The sequence below is a fragment of the Vipera ursinii genome, assembly GCF_947247035.1.
Source record: "Vipera ursinii genome assembly, chromosome: 1".
Classification (NCBI taxonomy): domain Eukaryota; kingdom Metazoa; phylum Chordata; class Lepidosauria; order Squamata; family Viperidae; genus Vipera; species Vipera ursinii.
Window position 1 is genome coordinate 65788947 of NC_139512.1, and position 13859 is coordinate 65802805.

Here is a 13859-nt window from a genome sequence, read left to right on the forward strand (position 1 = left end):
AGACGTTATTCCAGCCTCTTGCCGTTTGTAAAGGGGTCGTCCCTGCTTTTGTTGCAGGGCCGGTAGCAGGCTGGTACAGAACACTCTGCCTACAGAGCCGTCAAAGCAGCAGGTGAAGAGCTGGAGGTTCGGGGAGGGAGGGTGCTGAAGTGGGCGGTTGGGCCATTGGCAAAAGCAACACGTCTGAGTGGAAAGCGGCCTTGGAACAAATGGGGCCAGTGATTGTATGAAAAGCTTGATATCAATTTGATGTGTTTCAGGTACACTAAAGGCACCATTCAAGAAGATAGTGTCATAGTTCTGGCTGATGATTCCAACAAAGTAAGCACACCTGAGACATTGTGGTCTCTAATGCAAAACTTTATTGAGCATAGTATACCGGCATTAATGAATGTAAAACCAGCTCTGGCAATATGGCGCCAGAAAGATAGTTAAAAGAGTAGATTTCCCCTTCCCTCCTCTGACACTTCAGGTCACACTGTCCAATTAATCTTTGAGCTGTCGTTATGAGAAAAAGATTTCCACTTGCCATAACATCTCTTCTGTGACCTTGCTTCTGATACAATTTTTTTTTAACTTTGTCACACATGCTTCAAACCAGACACCAAAAAAATTCTGAGAATTTTCTCTTTGTTTAACAAAGGCTAAAACAAACCTGGGGAGTGAAACTTCAAGTAAGAGAGTATGTATTCCCTCTGCAAGATGGAAATTTTGACTGATACCACAATTCAAATGGGAGATTACACAAAACACTACGCTTACTTCAGATATTTCATCTGATGTGATTCTTCATTAAATTTAATTTTAAAAAATTGACTGAATCAGCAGTTCTCGCTTTTTGAAGATAAACTTGAAACCATCAGGAGGAGATTGAGTGAGATCCAAAAGCAGTTAAATAACAAAAGAACAAAAACAGAACAAAAAACCCCCAAAAAGCAAACAAGAAATTAATTCCAGCATTCTAATACTTGAAATGTACTGGTAGCTTGAATGTGTCTTGTCAAGAAGCTTAGAAAATATCCAAGATCAAGAAAACAGGGAGAAAATGGTTTACTCAGATTCTCTTATGTACAACACAACAAACCTTTACCAGAAGCTTTCTAAAATATTTTTAGACTTGTTTCAGATGTTGCTGCATCTATGGAGGTAGCTTACTGAGTATTAGATACTGTACAATTCTTCACAATCCATTGATCCTGTTTAACTTTTTTCACAAAGTTTATTGAGGCAACATACTGCAAGTAGCTAGAATGGCAACATATTTGGACTATGAGGCAAAGAAACAAGCTATTTCCAGCTTTATCTTTCAGAAAGATACAGAAGTATAGAGAATTCCACTAAGATCCTCAAATGGCCAGACAGCAAGGGATAAAAGCATTCTTTTTATTTCCAATAGCATTTAGCTTATGGATACAAACTGGGAAGGGGAAATCTAATGAATCAAAATGGCTGTTAATTATCATAAACAACAGATGGCTGTGATGTAGAAGTGCCACAATAGCTCAATTAGAAATGATTCAGTGGCATGGAGGATTAGTTATCTTTTTAATTCCTCTTTCCCGTTCTTTATTCTTATTACAGGTCTTCTAGAAGTTATTCATTGCCAACAGGATTTTTGTTGTTGTTTTCAGCAATAATGAATCATATAAAATTGAAGAATATTTAGTTTTTTTAAAAATGGTGGTTACTTGTATTTTGGACATGGATTCTAGCCTGGTTGTTACTCCAAAATAATATGACATCAACTCAACTGATTAAATAGGATTTTTTTTCTGCAAGACAAAAAACTGCGGAGAGTTTCAAGTATATTTAAATCATTCATTTGTGATAGGATAATACTGTACCCGATGTGTCTGGTGGAAAAAGATGCATGGATTACAATATAGAAAATATGAATTAGAAATAAAAGAAATACTGAAAGAATATTTCATAAAACAGACTCAGGCTAGTATGTAACACCTTTAGATCTGCTAAACGGAAGTTAGATCACCTATATGCCATGGTCCCAGATTTTTTTAAAACATTAATTTTTAAAGATTTGTCCATTTCTATGGATACATCTATCAATTAATGACAAGGGCAATCTGCACAAATTCATTGCAATTTCTTTGTATATCTTTTAAAGACCTTTACCACACACTCTATTTCACACAATTGTATCATTGGATATGATTATCACTTTTGTGGTTTCATGATTTTAAAATTTGGAAACCCTCAAAGGATCTGACTGAGTAGGTTTGTGTGAGTGTGGTGTACATACACACACATTTGGGAGTTTCAATATATGGGGTGATTGTTATCAATTTCATACCTTTTTACATCCTGGGACTCTGTTTTTTTTTAGCTTTTTATCAGAATTAGATAGCTCTTCTAATACATAGTAAACTCTTCAAAATGAATTCCTACTGTGTTTAATGGAATTTTCCAGCATGGAAAATATGGCTGTAACAAATTTAAATACATGAAATGAAGTACATGAAATACATACATGAAAATAATAATGAAAACAATGATAGAACTGTAATTTTAATTGTCAGGCAAGCATATCTATGTGGTGTAAAAATTTAGGATTAAATCGGTGGCTTCCTATATTTCTTTGGTAAACTTGCTCAGGTATATGACATTTGTATCCTGCCTTTTCATGAACAAATTCAGATAGATTTTGAGGTTTCCGTTTTTTACATTAAACTCGAATTAAAAAGCACACACACACATTTCCTCTTCCTTCAGCCTTTATTACCCCCGTCTTTTGTTTCTAATAAAAACTATCCAATATGCTTTTTAGGTCCTAGCACGGCTTCTTTATGCCTTCTTACACAAAAACCTATTCCCTACATCCTGCGTAACTAACCACAAAAAGCAGAAACAGAGCCCCCCGTCTTCTTTCCACGTGTGAACTAACTTATGAACTCGGCCCTTCTGCATTTAAAAAAAACAAAAAAAAATTGGGAGAAAAACCTGGATTTTAACCAAGCCTCTCCCCGCTTCTCTCTTGCAGTCAAAACGAAGAAAGACGAGGCGAGGGCGTCGAATTTCACTTCCTGTCACCTGGCGGGAGTCCTTTGTCTGTTCTTGACTGCTATTTAAGGGCAGGACGGAGCAGCCGGCAGCGGGCTAAGTGAGTTAAGAGTTAACCGGAGACATCCTCGGAGAGGGCGCCACCCTCTCTGACGGTAGAGGTAGCCTATGAGTCAGTTTCACCTGAAACTCTACAGGTAAGTAAAGGAAGCAAAACGAAGAGAAAAGGAAAAGGAACTGGAGCCAAGATCCGGAAAGAAAGAGGGCCCAAGGCTGGAAAGCGAGAGAGCCGCTCGGCTACATCGCAGGGGCTGCTCCGAGAGCTTCGGGTTGAGGCGGTGGGTTTCCCAGTCGTCGACCGTCTGCAAGAGAGGCGAGGGGTGCCTGTCGGACGCGGTGGGGTGGGGTGGGGGTGCAGAGAGAGGCTTCGGGTCGGCCGATCTCGCCCTGAAGAAGAGGAAGGCAACTTGGGAGAGTCATTTCTCGCCGAAGGGCTCGAGGTGCAGGGACCCCGGTGGAGAAAAGGACGCTCGGAGGAGAGACGGGAGTTTAAGGCTCCTGCTCGTCCGGAGCCTTTTCTCGCGTCTCTGCTCGGTGCTCGGGGGGGCGGATCTGCCTTTGGACAAGCCCTCGGGCCCGGAGAACTGCGCCGTTTCGCTCGTTTGGGCTGAGATGGGCCGAAGTAGGAGCCGGCTACAGGCCGGACTCTTGGGGACTTTGGTTTTTTTAGCCGGCCTGGTTCTCGGTCAGGAACAAAATGGGGACGGAACCTCGTTTGGAGAAATGTGCCTTGCCCAATTTACGGCCGGGTTTCCGGAGTTTGTGCTGGACGCGAATGCCTCGGTGGAGAACGGCGCGGTTTTCCTGGCTTCGCCGCCGGCGGAAAGCAGCCGCGATTGCGTCCGCGCCTGCTGCAAGAATCCGAGTTGCAACTTGGCCCTGGTGGAGCAGAGCCCCGCAGACGATTCCGACGGCATCCAGAGCTGTTTCCTCCTCAACTGCCTTTACGACCAGGCCTTGGTCTGCAGGTTTGCCAAGAAGGACGGCTTCCTGAACTATGTCAGACGGGAGGTTTACAACGCTTACGCCACCATGCGCAACCGAGGCAACAGCGGTAAGGAGACCAGGGCCTGCTTCTCAGTCGAGGGTGCCCTCGAGAGAAGCTGTTGTCTTCCCTTTCAATCCTGCAGTTGTGCCCAGTCTGAACTGGTTGGTTTGGCTTGGCTTGGCCTGGCCTGTCTCAAGATCTTAAGGCCCCAAGTCACCTGTCAATCTTAGTGGCTCTTGAGCACCACTGCTGACCATGATTGCTGAAAAATGCTAGGGGCAGTTTCACACAATTTTCATTTGGAAAATGAAAACACAAGTGTAGAACAAGTATAGAGCATAAGCATTTTTCACTTCAAAAAAAAAATACTTGCTCAGTATCTTTAACAAGCAATGTCAAAATGACAACAGCTGGGTCATAACATCATTGAGAAAAGGATGCAATTTAATACTTGCCTCCCAACATCAGACACATCAGCTGCATCCTTTGTGTCAAGATTGGTACATCGTTATAGGCCATGCTATGGATTCCCATGGCTAGAGTTTTGTCCTCAAATCTTGCTCCAGTCACATGTGTGAATAAACTGAACTGGCCTTTAGGCTCCCCAAACTATAGGCATTCCTTGACTGTTTGGCATAATGTGGTGGACATTGGCTAACACTTGTCTTGATGACAGAATAATTGAAACAAACCTTGGTATAGTGTGACCCCAATCCCACAGTTCCCAAACTACACACAAAGACATCACAGGATATTTTACTACATAATAAATGGAGCTGTTAGTGAGTTTGCTGCAGTGTTCTGGGTGCCATGACACATAGTCTGGGAACTGTAAGGGATGCCATGAACCAAGAAAATTCAGGAACCTCTATCCCAGCCATTGGTATGGTACATGGCAGTAAAAGGCTAGTAACCACACTAGCCTTAGCGTGACTACTTGATCATGTGGTACTAAGGCAACAACAGTACAGAGATGAGGGTATTATTGAAACAGTGTAATGCAAATCAGAAAAAAGCATTAAATGAATAAACTAGGGTACAGTTAAATATGAGTAAGGATATTTTGTGAGCATGGTGTCTAAAATGGTGTTAGAGCAATTAAATGATAAGATCAATGGCTGTAAGTAATTAGAGTTCCTTTCTGTCTCTAGAGTACATCACAGGATACTTCTGATACCAGTTGTTGGGTGACCTAAATAGCAAAATGCCTTGCTAAGGTTTGACTTACAGGTTTTTAATAATAATAGTAGTAGTAGTAGTAGTAATATAGTTGAAAGGGACCTTGGAGGTCATCTAGTCCAACCCCCTGCTCAGGCAGGAAACCCTATACCATTTTGGACAATTGGCTGTCCAGTCTCTTCTTAAAAACTTCCAGTGTTGGAGCATTCACCGCTTCTGGAGGCAGGTTGTTCCACTGGTTAATTGTTCTAACTGTCAGGAAGTTTCTCCTTAGTTCTAGGTTGCTTCTCTCCTTGACTAGTTTCCATCCGTTGCTTCTTGTCCTGCCTTCAGGTGCTTTGGAGAATAGCTTGACTCCCTCTTCTTTGTGGCAGCCCCTGAGATATTGGAACACTGCTATCATGTCACCCACCCCTCATCCTTCTCTTCATTAAACTAGACAAATCCAATTCCAGCAGCCGTTCCTTATATGTTTGAGTCTCCAGTCCCCTAATCATCTTTGTTGCTCTTCTCTGTACTCTTTCTAGTGTCTCTGGAGTCTTTTCATTGACTGTCATGAATGGATGGATGATCTTCTAATCACTACATAGAGTGATAGATTGCAGTAGTTGTAATGAAATGTCTGTGGAGATTCTCACTCATCCAGGTTGTGGTTGTCCCAAAGCTGTTTTTTTCAAAAAGCAACTGGACTTTCAAAAAACAAAGCCCAAAGTACAGTTGCCTTTTGAAAAAAACAGCTTCGGAATTGTAATTAAGTGCTTTCTGAGTCTTTAAAAAGACAATTAATGGAATAATAGGTTGATATGCCACTGTGAATTAAACCTAATGAGTAATCCAATTCTTGTGTGACAGGTACTAGGGGCAAGTTTTGGGGAATATTATTTCCTGTTGGATTTTGATTATGAACATTAAAAGCTTCTCTTAGATTATGTTGGAAGCAAAATAATGAACCTGATGGACTTTGGTCTAACGAAGAAAGGAAATTATTGTCAGAAATTGATTTGGGCGGGGAGTTATGCACGACATCATTTGTAGGTTAGCACTGAATCTCTTCTCCCTGGAAAAGGGCAGTAGTGCAACAATTCCCAAGTTCATTTCTCTTAGGATACAGAGTATTGATTTCTATTTATAGATGTCATTTGCAGGGTGAAAACTGGATTTCTGAAAGTTGTAGAACATCTGGAGAAGACAAACTTGTAGAAAACTAGTAAAAAATCTTTTCTAAACCCCCATTTGAGAAGGGTGAACAATGTCAAAATGGTGGTCATGATCTGGGCAATTGAAGTCTTAGCTGTGTTTCTGTGTGCAATGCATACAACATATGTTAAAATGAGGTGGGTCTTCAATCTCTTGGTTATATCTGCTATTTTGATGTCGTTTACCATCCCCAATACCCCTGTGGCTCTGTTTGACTTGAAGACATGGGACCTGCATGGAAGGAGTATACCACAGTACAGAACAAAACTATTATGTTGGCAAATGGCTCTGAACACAGCCATATGGTGTAATGGTTAAGGTGTTGGCCTAAAACCCAGAAGATTGTGAATTCTAGGCTTCCTGAGTCATGAAAGCCGGCTGATTAATTTTGGACCAGTCACTCTCAGACCAACCCAACTTACAGAGTTGTTGTAAGAAAAATAGAAATAGGTATAACCACTGATATTTTGGTCTCTCTTGGTTGTTCTTTAGTCCGTTTCATAAGTGGTACAGTTCGTGTGCATAATTAATACCATTATGTAATAAATGTGCATTCCTGCATCAGATTCCATTTGTTCTCATGCATGCTTTTGAACAATTGCTGATCTTGCAAATGTTCTTAAAAACTAACACAAACCTAATTCAATGTTGGTCACTCAGTCAAACTTCTTGTACTGATTCCATTGTTCTAGGAGATTGCTATGGATCAAGGGTCTTCAAACTTGACCCTTTTATGATTTGTAGACTTCAACTCCCAGAATTCCTCAGCCAGCATGCCTGGCTGAGGAATTCTGGGAGTTGAAGTCCACAAGTCATAAAAGGACCAAGTTTGAAGACCCCTGCTACAGGTGATCAGACTTAGGAAAATACCTTTGCACATCACAAACAATGCATCCGATTGTAGCCAAGTTATAGAAATAGACAATAGTATACTTCTGTTAATCTTGATCTAAGATCCACTTAATGCTTGTGATAGCTTTGTATTATTTCATTTTTCTAAAAAAAATGGAGCATCCCAGCAGCTAATTGCTGAGTGAGAATATTCTCCCTACAAAACGGCATAATCAAACTATCCTAACAAGTGATACTTGACCTAGATCAATACTGTAGCCCTCAAGAATTACTAAGGGCTGCTTCATCACCCAGATCAGCTGAGTGTTGCTGTAAATTAGGGTTCTTCAACAATTCTGTATTAAGCACTAAATTGCTAGATCTGATAAAATTGAAATTACATTTATTTTTTGAATATTAAGTCTTTCTGAAAATGGTAGCACTTTTGAGGAAGATCTATCAAACTTTGGTTTTCTTCACATTTAAATATGTGCTTTTTTATGTAAGTTTTCACCTTTTAATACCACAGCATTAGCTACTGTATTTGAACATTTCTATAGGATTAAAGAACCTGAAATACAAATACAATTTCTACATACAACACAAATGTAAAGAACAGAGTTTGGTAATTGTTAAATCATATAAACTATATAAACATACCATTGAATGCTGTGATAATGGTGTTAATGGTATTTTTTATGTTCAGTCAACAAAATTTCCATAAAATCTCCATTGCTACTTAGTGAACCTTAAAATTAAGATTCAGATGTACTTTCTCCTATTGTAAATAATGCCATTATTACCTACCTGTAAGTAAGCTTCTCTAGTTTTATTATCATATTATAACTAGCCAGGCAATTTTTAAAATTTTTTTTGTTTTCTATACTTTAGCCCAATAATGATGTGCTTTTAGATAATTGTCTTTACACTTTTCTCTGTAACCAAATCAATTTAATATCTAATTTATAAGTGGGGAAGACCTGTCCAATTAAGTAAGAAAGGTGCTTGGGTAAAGAACTATGATACATATGACTTTCCCCTTGTTTTAAGGTAATGTTCTTTCGTGTAAATCTGTCCACATATAGAAAAATCATACATAATGTGAGGTATGGTCCCCAGTTTGGTGGCACCTAAAGGAAATAATGCTATTCCTAGGGAGATCTGATTGATGCCTGCTTCTCATTTTTGATCAGTTTCTCGGCAGATAAATAAAAGTCCCATGGTTTACGTCTGCAGTTTTCAGTTTGTTGATCTTTCCTGTTCTGTATTTAGTTTTAATTTTATAGCTACATAGCTGCCTATTGAATGGCAGAAGAATGAAAGATGAATTAATAATTGAGAAGGCAAGGCAGTGCACTTGGATTGTAGCCAGAGAATATATGAATTCTTTAGCTCTGACGTATGATGAACTGGGTCAGGAGGTGGGGAATAATGTAGACAGTAGGAGGTTTGTTTGAACCGGATAAATGAGAGCACCATGAATTCATTTGTCAGAGACAGTGTTAACAAAACCTCTGAGCAATAAGATGATTTCATTTACCTGGTAGAGATTTTGGCACTATTTTTCCCCCCTGATTTTCCTAGAACTGTTAGAGACATCTGATCTGGTACAGGTTCTAAAATACAGGTGTTAATCACATTCACACAACTGATATGAAGGGGCTTGTGGTTGTTGTGATTCAGGGTCAGCCTGTGGGTTCGGCAGTTGGGTCGGACGACTCAGAGGAGGAGGGGGGTGTTGAAGAGCTTGCTGATGAGAGCCCTCAGCCAGGCCCCTCCCACCTGGTCACGACAGAGACCCAGCTGTGTGAGCCTGACAGCGTGGATGAAGATGGCCCTGTTCAAGGACGCCCGATGCAGGAGGCAGTCAATCAGGAGTAAACAGAGGAAGGCAATGGGGCACCTCGGAAGGAGGCAGAGAGAAGCCACGCCCTAAACTGTATAAATGGGGAATGCGTGGGAGGGCTGGTTTGCTGAAGGCAACCACTTGAAAAGCTCCTGTTTCTTGGTTCGTGTCTTGTTTGTTTTTGTATCAATAAATTTGGCAGGCTTAATTCCAGCCTCTTGCCTTCTTGTAAAAGGGGTTGTCCCTGCCTTTTCTGCAGGGCCGGTAGCAGGCTGGTACAGAACAGTGGTATCAGGAGTCCCAGCTACAGAATACTCTAATGTCAGTTACATTGCATCTGCATCTTTTCTAGATTGTATTATAAAGTATCTATGCAGAGTTATGATATGTATTGGGAATCACCATTTGAAGAGAGAATAAATATTAGATCATTTTCTTTCAAGCCACTTTTTTCTTTATATCTTGTCCCAGCAATTTCAAAGTAAGTCTAGAGATGTTCAAAGCCTTCCATGAATGTAAGAACTGGTTTTGGATGGTTTATGCATGAACATGTGTTTGGAATGTTTTGTTCCAAATGGAACCCAGAGTGGGGCTGCTTGATTTTGAATGCAATCCAAAAATCAGAAAGATGGAAAGTATGTTTTTAGTGCTCTGGTCCATGCTGCTTGATTAGAAGTTTCATTTCTTGCAGTTGGAGTATTTGTTTATTCACTACCCAGAGTGGCTTTTGGTGAGATAAAAAGATAAATAAATAATTTTATATGTCTTGAATTCTGTTGCCAATGCAAAAAAAAAGGGGGGGAATGTTCCTATTGCTGTTTTCTTAGGCTGAAAGTATGCGTGAACTGGATGGACTTTTGGAATAAAGAAAAAGAGAAAGGAAAAGAAAAAGAAATAAAAAGGAAAAGAGAAAGAGAATGCATTGAGGCTTTGCAAAACATATGAGTTACATCAGAATTTGCAAGGTTTCGTCTTTGGGTCAATGGGATAGATCAGACATGTCAAACACAAGGCCCGGGGGCCGGATCCGGCCCGTGAAGTGGTTTCATCAGCCCACAAAGCCATCCTGGAAACAGTGAGGGAACGGCCCCCACTGCCTTGGCCCTGGCCCAGAGACCCTCCTCCTGCCAGAGACCCTCAGATCTGTCCCACTCCTGCCCAGGCCCCCATAGGAACCCTTGATGCGAACGATGTAGAGCTGGCCACGCCCACCCAGTAGGCCATATGCACTCTAGCCACGCCCACCCAGTAGGCCACGCCCACCCTGGCCATACCCACCCAGCCCCCTGAGGGCAACTGCAATGCTGACGCGGCCCTCAATGAAATTGAGTTTGACACCCCTGGGATAGATGTTGGTTTTAGTGAGATATTTCCTTCCCCTTACTCACATCTCCTTGCTTTTCAAAACAGCCCCCTTTCCAACCCCCTGATATCTATTCTCTATATGAGGGGTCTCCAACCTTTTGGGGACTTGGGACCAATCCCGTGGAGAGTGGTTTTTCTGCGGACCAGAGGATGCATGGTTTTGTGTTGCCTGCATCCCATGGATGGGGCTTTGTTTGTGCAGACCGGTTGGTGGCATGCCACAGCCCAGTACTGGTCCATGGACTGGGGGTTGGGAACCCCTGCTCTATATGTCTCACTACATGGATCAAGCCATGAAGAGAGGAGCACCTTTGTTGATCAAGGAAGGGGAAGGATGATATGTAAAAAGGCTTGATTTTAATACCCTGCCTGCTTTTAATGAGTGGGGAGTGGTGCCACCAGCTTTCATCACAGTCGGATGAAACTGAGGGAAACCCCAGAGCTCAGCTTATACCATATTGTAAATGAGTAGAATGACTGGAAAATGTTTCTACCATCAAATACTTTAAAAGAATTACTGATAATAGCAGGCTGATGATATAATAATAATAATAGTAGTAGTAATAATAATAATAATAATAATAATAATAATAATAATAATAATAATAATAATAATAATAATAATGGGACCTTGGAGGTCATCTAGCCCAACCCCCTGCTCAGGCAGGAAACCCTATACCATTTTGGACAAATATAGCAGAGGGTACATATGTATTGGCCCCTCTCTTGATGTCTTTGTACTGTGTGAACAGTCAAATCTCTTAATTTCTTAACTGCTTCTCTTTTTCTAAATAGTGCATTCCTTTTCATTTCACAGGTCCTGAAAAACAACGTAGGAGAAAAGCAGGGGGAAAGTAGGCAAATTGGCTAGATGTCAGTTGTTAGTAAAACTTAAAACTGGCTTGACTGTAATATAGTGGCGTTGGAAAAGGATGTCTCAGTATAAGCTGTGATAGCATTTTACTTCCTCTTTAGTTATCTTGTTAGGTCAAGTGTTCCAACCGGTATGTTTAATGTGATTTCTGAGCCCTGCCCTGTTTTGGTGGTAACAACCTTAACTCGCTTGGTATGCCCCAGTTGTAAATGGATCACAAAGCACTGGTAACAACATTTCCTCATCCAGATTATTTTGTATACCTGCTATCAAATACAAAGATGAAGCCATCAGGTTTGCCAAATCATTGCTCATAAGTTATTTATGTATTTGGATAAAATTGGAATTCATGTCCAGTCGCATTAAAATCAAGTGGATGTGCTTAGAGTGAGGAAGAAGACAGAATTGAGCTTTGTACTCCCCAAAAAGAAACTTGAATTCAGGAATTTCTACACTTTTTTCTGTCAAAAGAGGATGTATGGAAGCAAAGCAAAAACAGAAATTCTGCTCTATGTAAAGAGAGGGGAAAGGGAAGCAAATCAGAGTTTATTGTTCTAAGTGAAACAGGGTTGATTTTTTTCCCCTTTTCATGCCAAATATCACTTCTACCTCTTACTAATCAATCCATGAGGAAAATATACCACTGTTCCTGTACTGGGGTGGTAGAGCTAGCATGGATTTAGGTCTGATCTATAGGCTGTTGAGTGAGGAAGGTAATCTGAGCTTATCACCAGCATACTCACAGCTTCCTCTACTTAAGAACCTTAATGACCAGGAACATGATACAGTAAATGGAATTTTCCGTGACCTATTGGAGCCCCTGAAGCAGCTACCAATGCTAGCCTACCAAGACAGCAATTCAGCGCTCATTTGATTCCTAGATTTAAAGGCTTGGTTTATATGCCATCTTAAGCCATCATGTGTTTCTTTGGTTTTGGCTTAGCGTACTACATGAATCCAGCCATTGTAGGAGGGGGAGGGAATAATTGGGAAAAAATGCTTCAAATCGACACCATCCTACAAGAAAGTTTTCTAACTTTCGATCTTTGCCCTAAGGCCAGCCGTTTGAAATAGGTGGCTTGGAAATAAATCAGGAGTTTATTTTCAAGAAGATTTTGACTCTGAAGTATGGAAATACTCAAGTTATTTTGTGGGGGTTTTTTTTTTGTTCTTCCCATTTTTATAAACAACTTCCTGGCAAGTTGCTAATTTCTTCTTTTTTACAGACAGGAACTGTGTGATAGCAAATAGTTCATTCAGAGTCACTCTTTAATGTGCTGGAGATTCAGTTCCCCAAGTTCTTGAACCAGTATAGCTACTTCTGAAAATTCTGGGAGAGGACATTCGCACAGTTAAGAGAGTGCTTAGATTGAGGAAGGAATTTCCTTTCACTGTCTCCAAGCATATAGTTTCAGTAGAGTTGGATTGAAAAAGGAAGACCTGCATATTTATACATAACGATAAGTGCTCTTTAAAAATCTGCAGCCAGTTTGGTGTAGTGGCTAAGCATGAAGCCAGCTACGTCCCCTATCCCCGGACCCTGGTACACTTCTGGGCTGTGGCCTGTTTGGAACTGGGTCCATGCCAAGCCAGAAAAGTTGGGGACTGCTGAGCTAGGTGACTTTGGGAAGTCATTCTCTCCCAGCCCTAGAAAGAAATCAATGGCACGTGATGTTAAATAGTGGGCTCTTGGGTACAGGAATGACGACACGTGGCTGAGTACAGGATAACTCATACTTTATTCTTGCTAGAACTGTACTGAAACTTGGGCTGCAACCAGCCACAATATATAGTCTAGCCCCTAGGCGGCAGCCAATAGGTTTGAACCCACTCTTGCCGCCTGAGGCTAACCAATTGCAGGACAGGAGACAGCTAGTCTGGGTTGCTGGAGAGCTGTTAGCTGCTCCAGAAATGCATGTGGTGTATCACCACAAGCCCAGTACATAACAGGTGACTTTTGCAAATATTGTCAAGAAAACTGCAGGGACTTTCCAGCAGTTTCCAGCAATGAACACTGACTCAAACCATAGGTGCATGGACACACACACCATCTGATCAGTTACGATCACATTATCCGATCATTTTCAGTAACTTGAAGAACCAGGATAAATTTCCACAGGATCGTATCACACATCCTCTATGGTTTACCTTTTTGGCTGAGCAGTAACATCTCTGGATATAGGATATAGAAGGTGCATCATTGTGAATCATCAAATTCCAATCCACAGTGCTGTTTCAAATGATCTGAAGAGTTATTATATCAGATATAAATAGCAGATCAAAGACAAAAAAAGGGAACACTTCTGTTCCTCTTTCAAATCAAATTGTTAGTGCAACCAAAATCAATTTCAGACTGAAATTGGCTAGATAATATATTTTTCCCAAGTGCACTTATAGCTAGCTAAACACTGCTCTCCAGAATATTTTACCTGAGAAAAGAATATCTGCACTTTGAGCTAGAATGTTCACATTCTTCAGAGCCAGGTATAAGCCCTTTGAGG

The 13859-nt window shown here is 40.9% G+C and overlaps 1 protein-coding gene across 1 annotated transcript in view; it reads left to right on the top strand.

Annotated features, from left to right (window-relative positions):
- Positions 1–3126: 3126 nt before the first annotated feature.
- SPINT1 (serine peptidase inhibitor, Kunitz type 1) overlaps positions 3127–13859 on the top strand; it is a 29276-nt gene continuing 18543 nt past the window's right edge. The window contains exon 1 of the mRNA XM_083348916.1: positions 3127–4132. Within this exon, the coding sequence (XP_083205042.1) occupies positions 3691–4132 (442 nt within the window). The 5' untranslated portion in view covers positions 3127–3690. The remainder of the gene's footprint in view (positions 4133–13859) is intronic.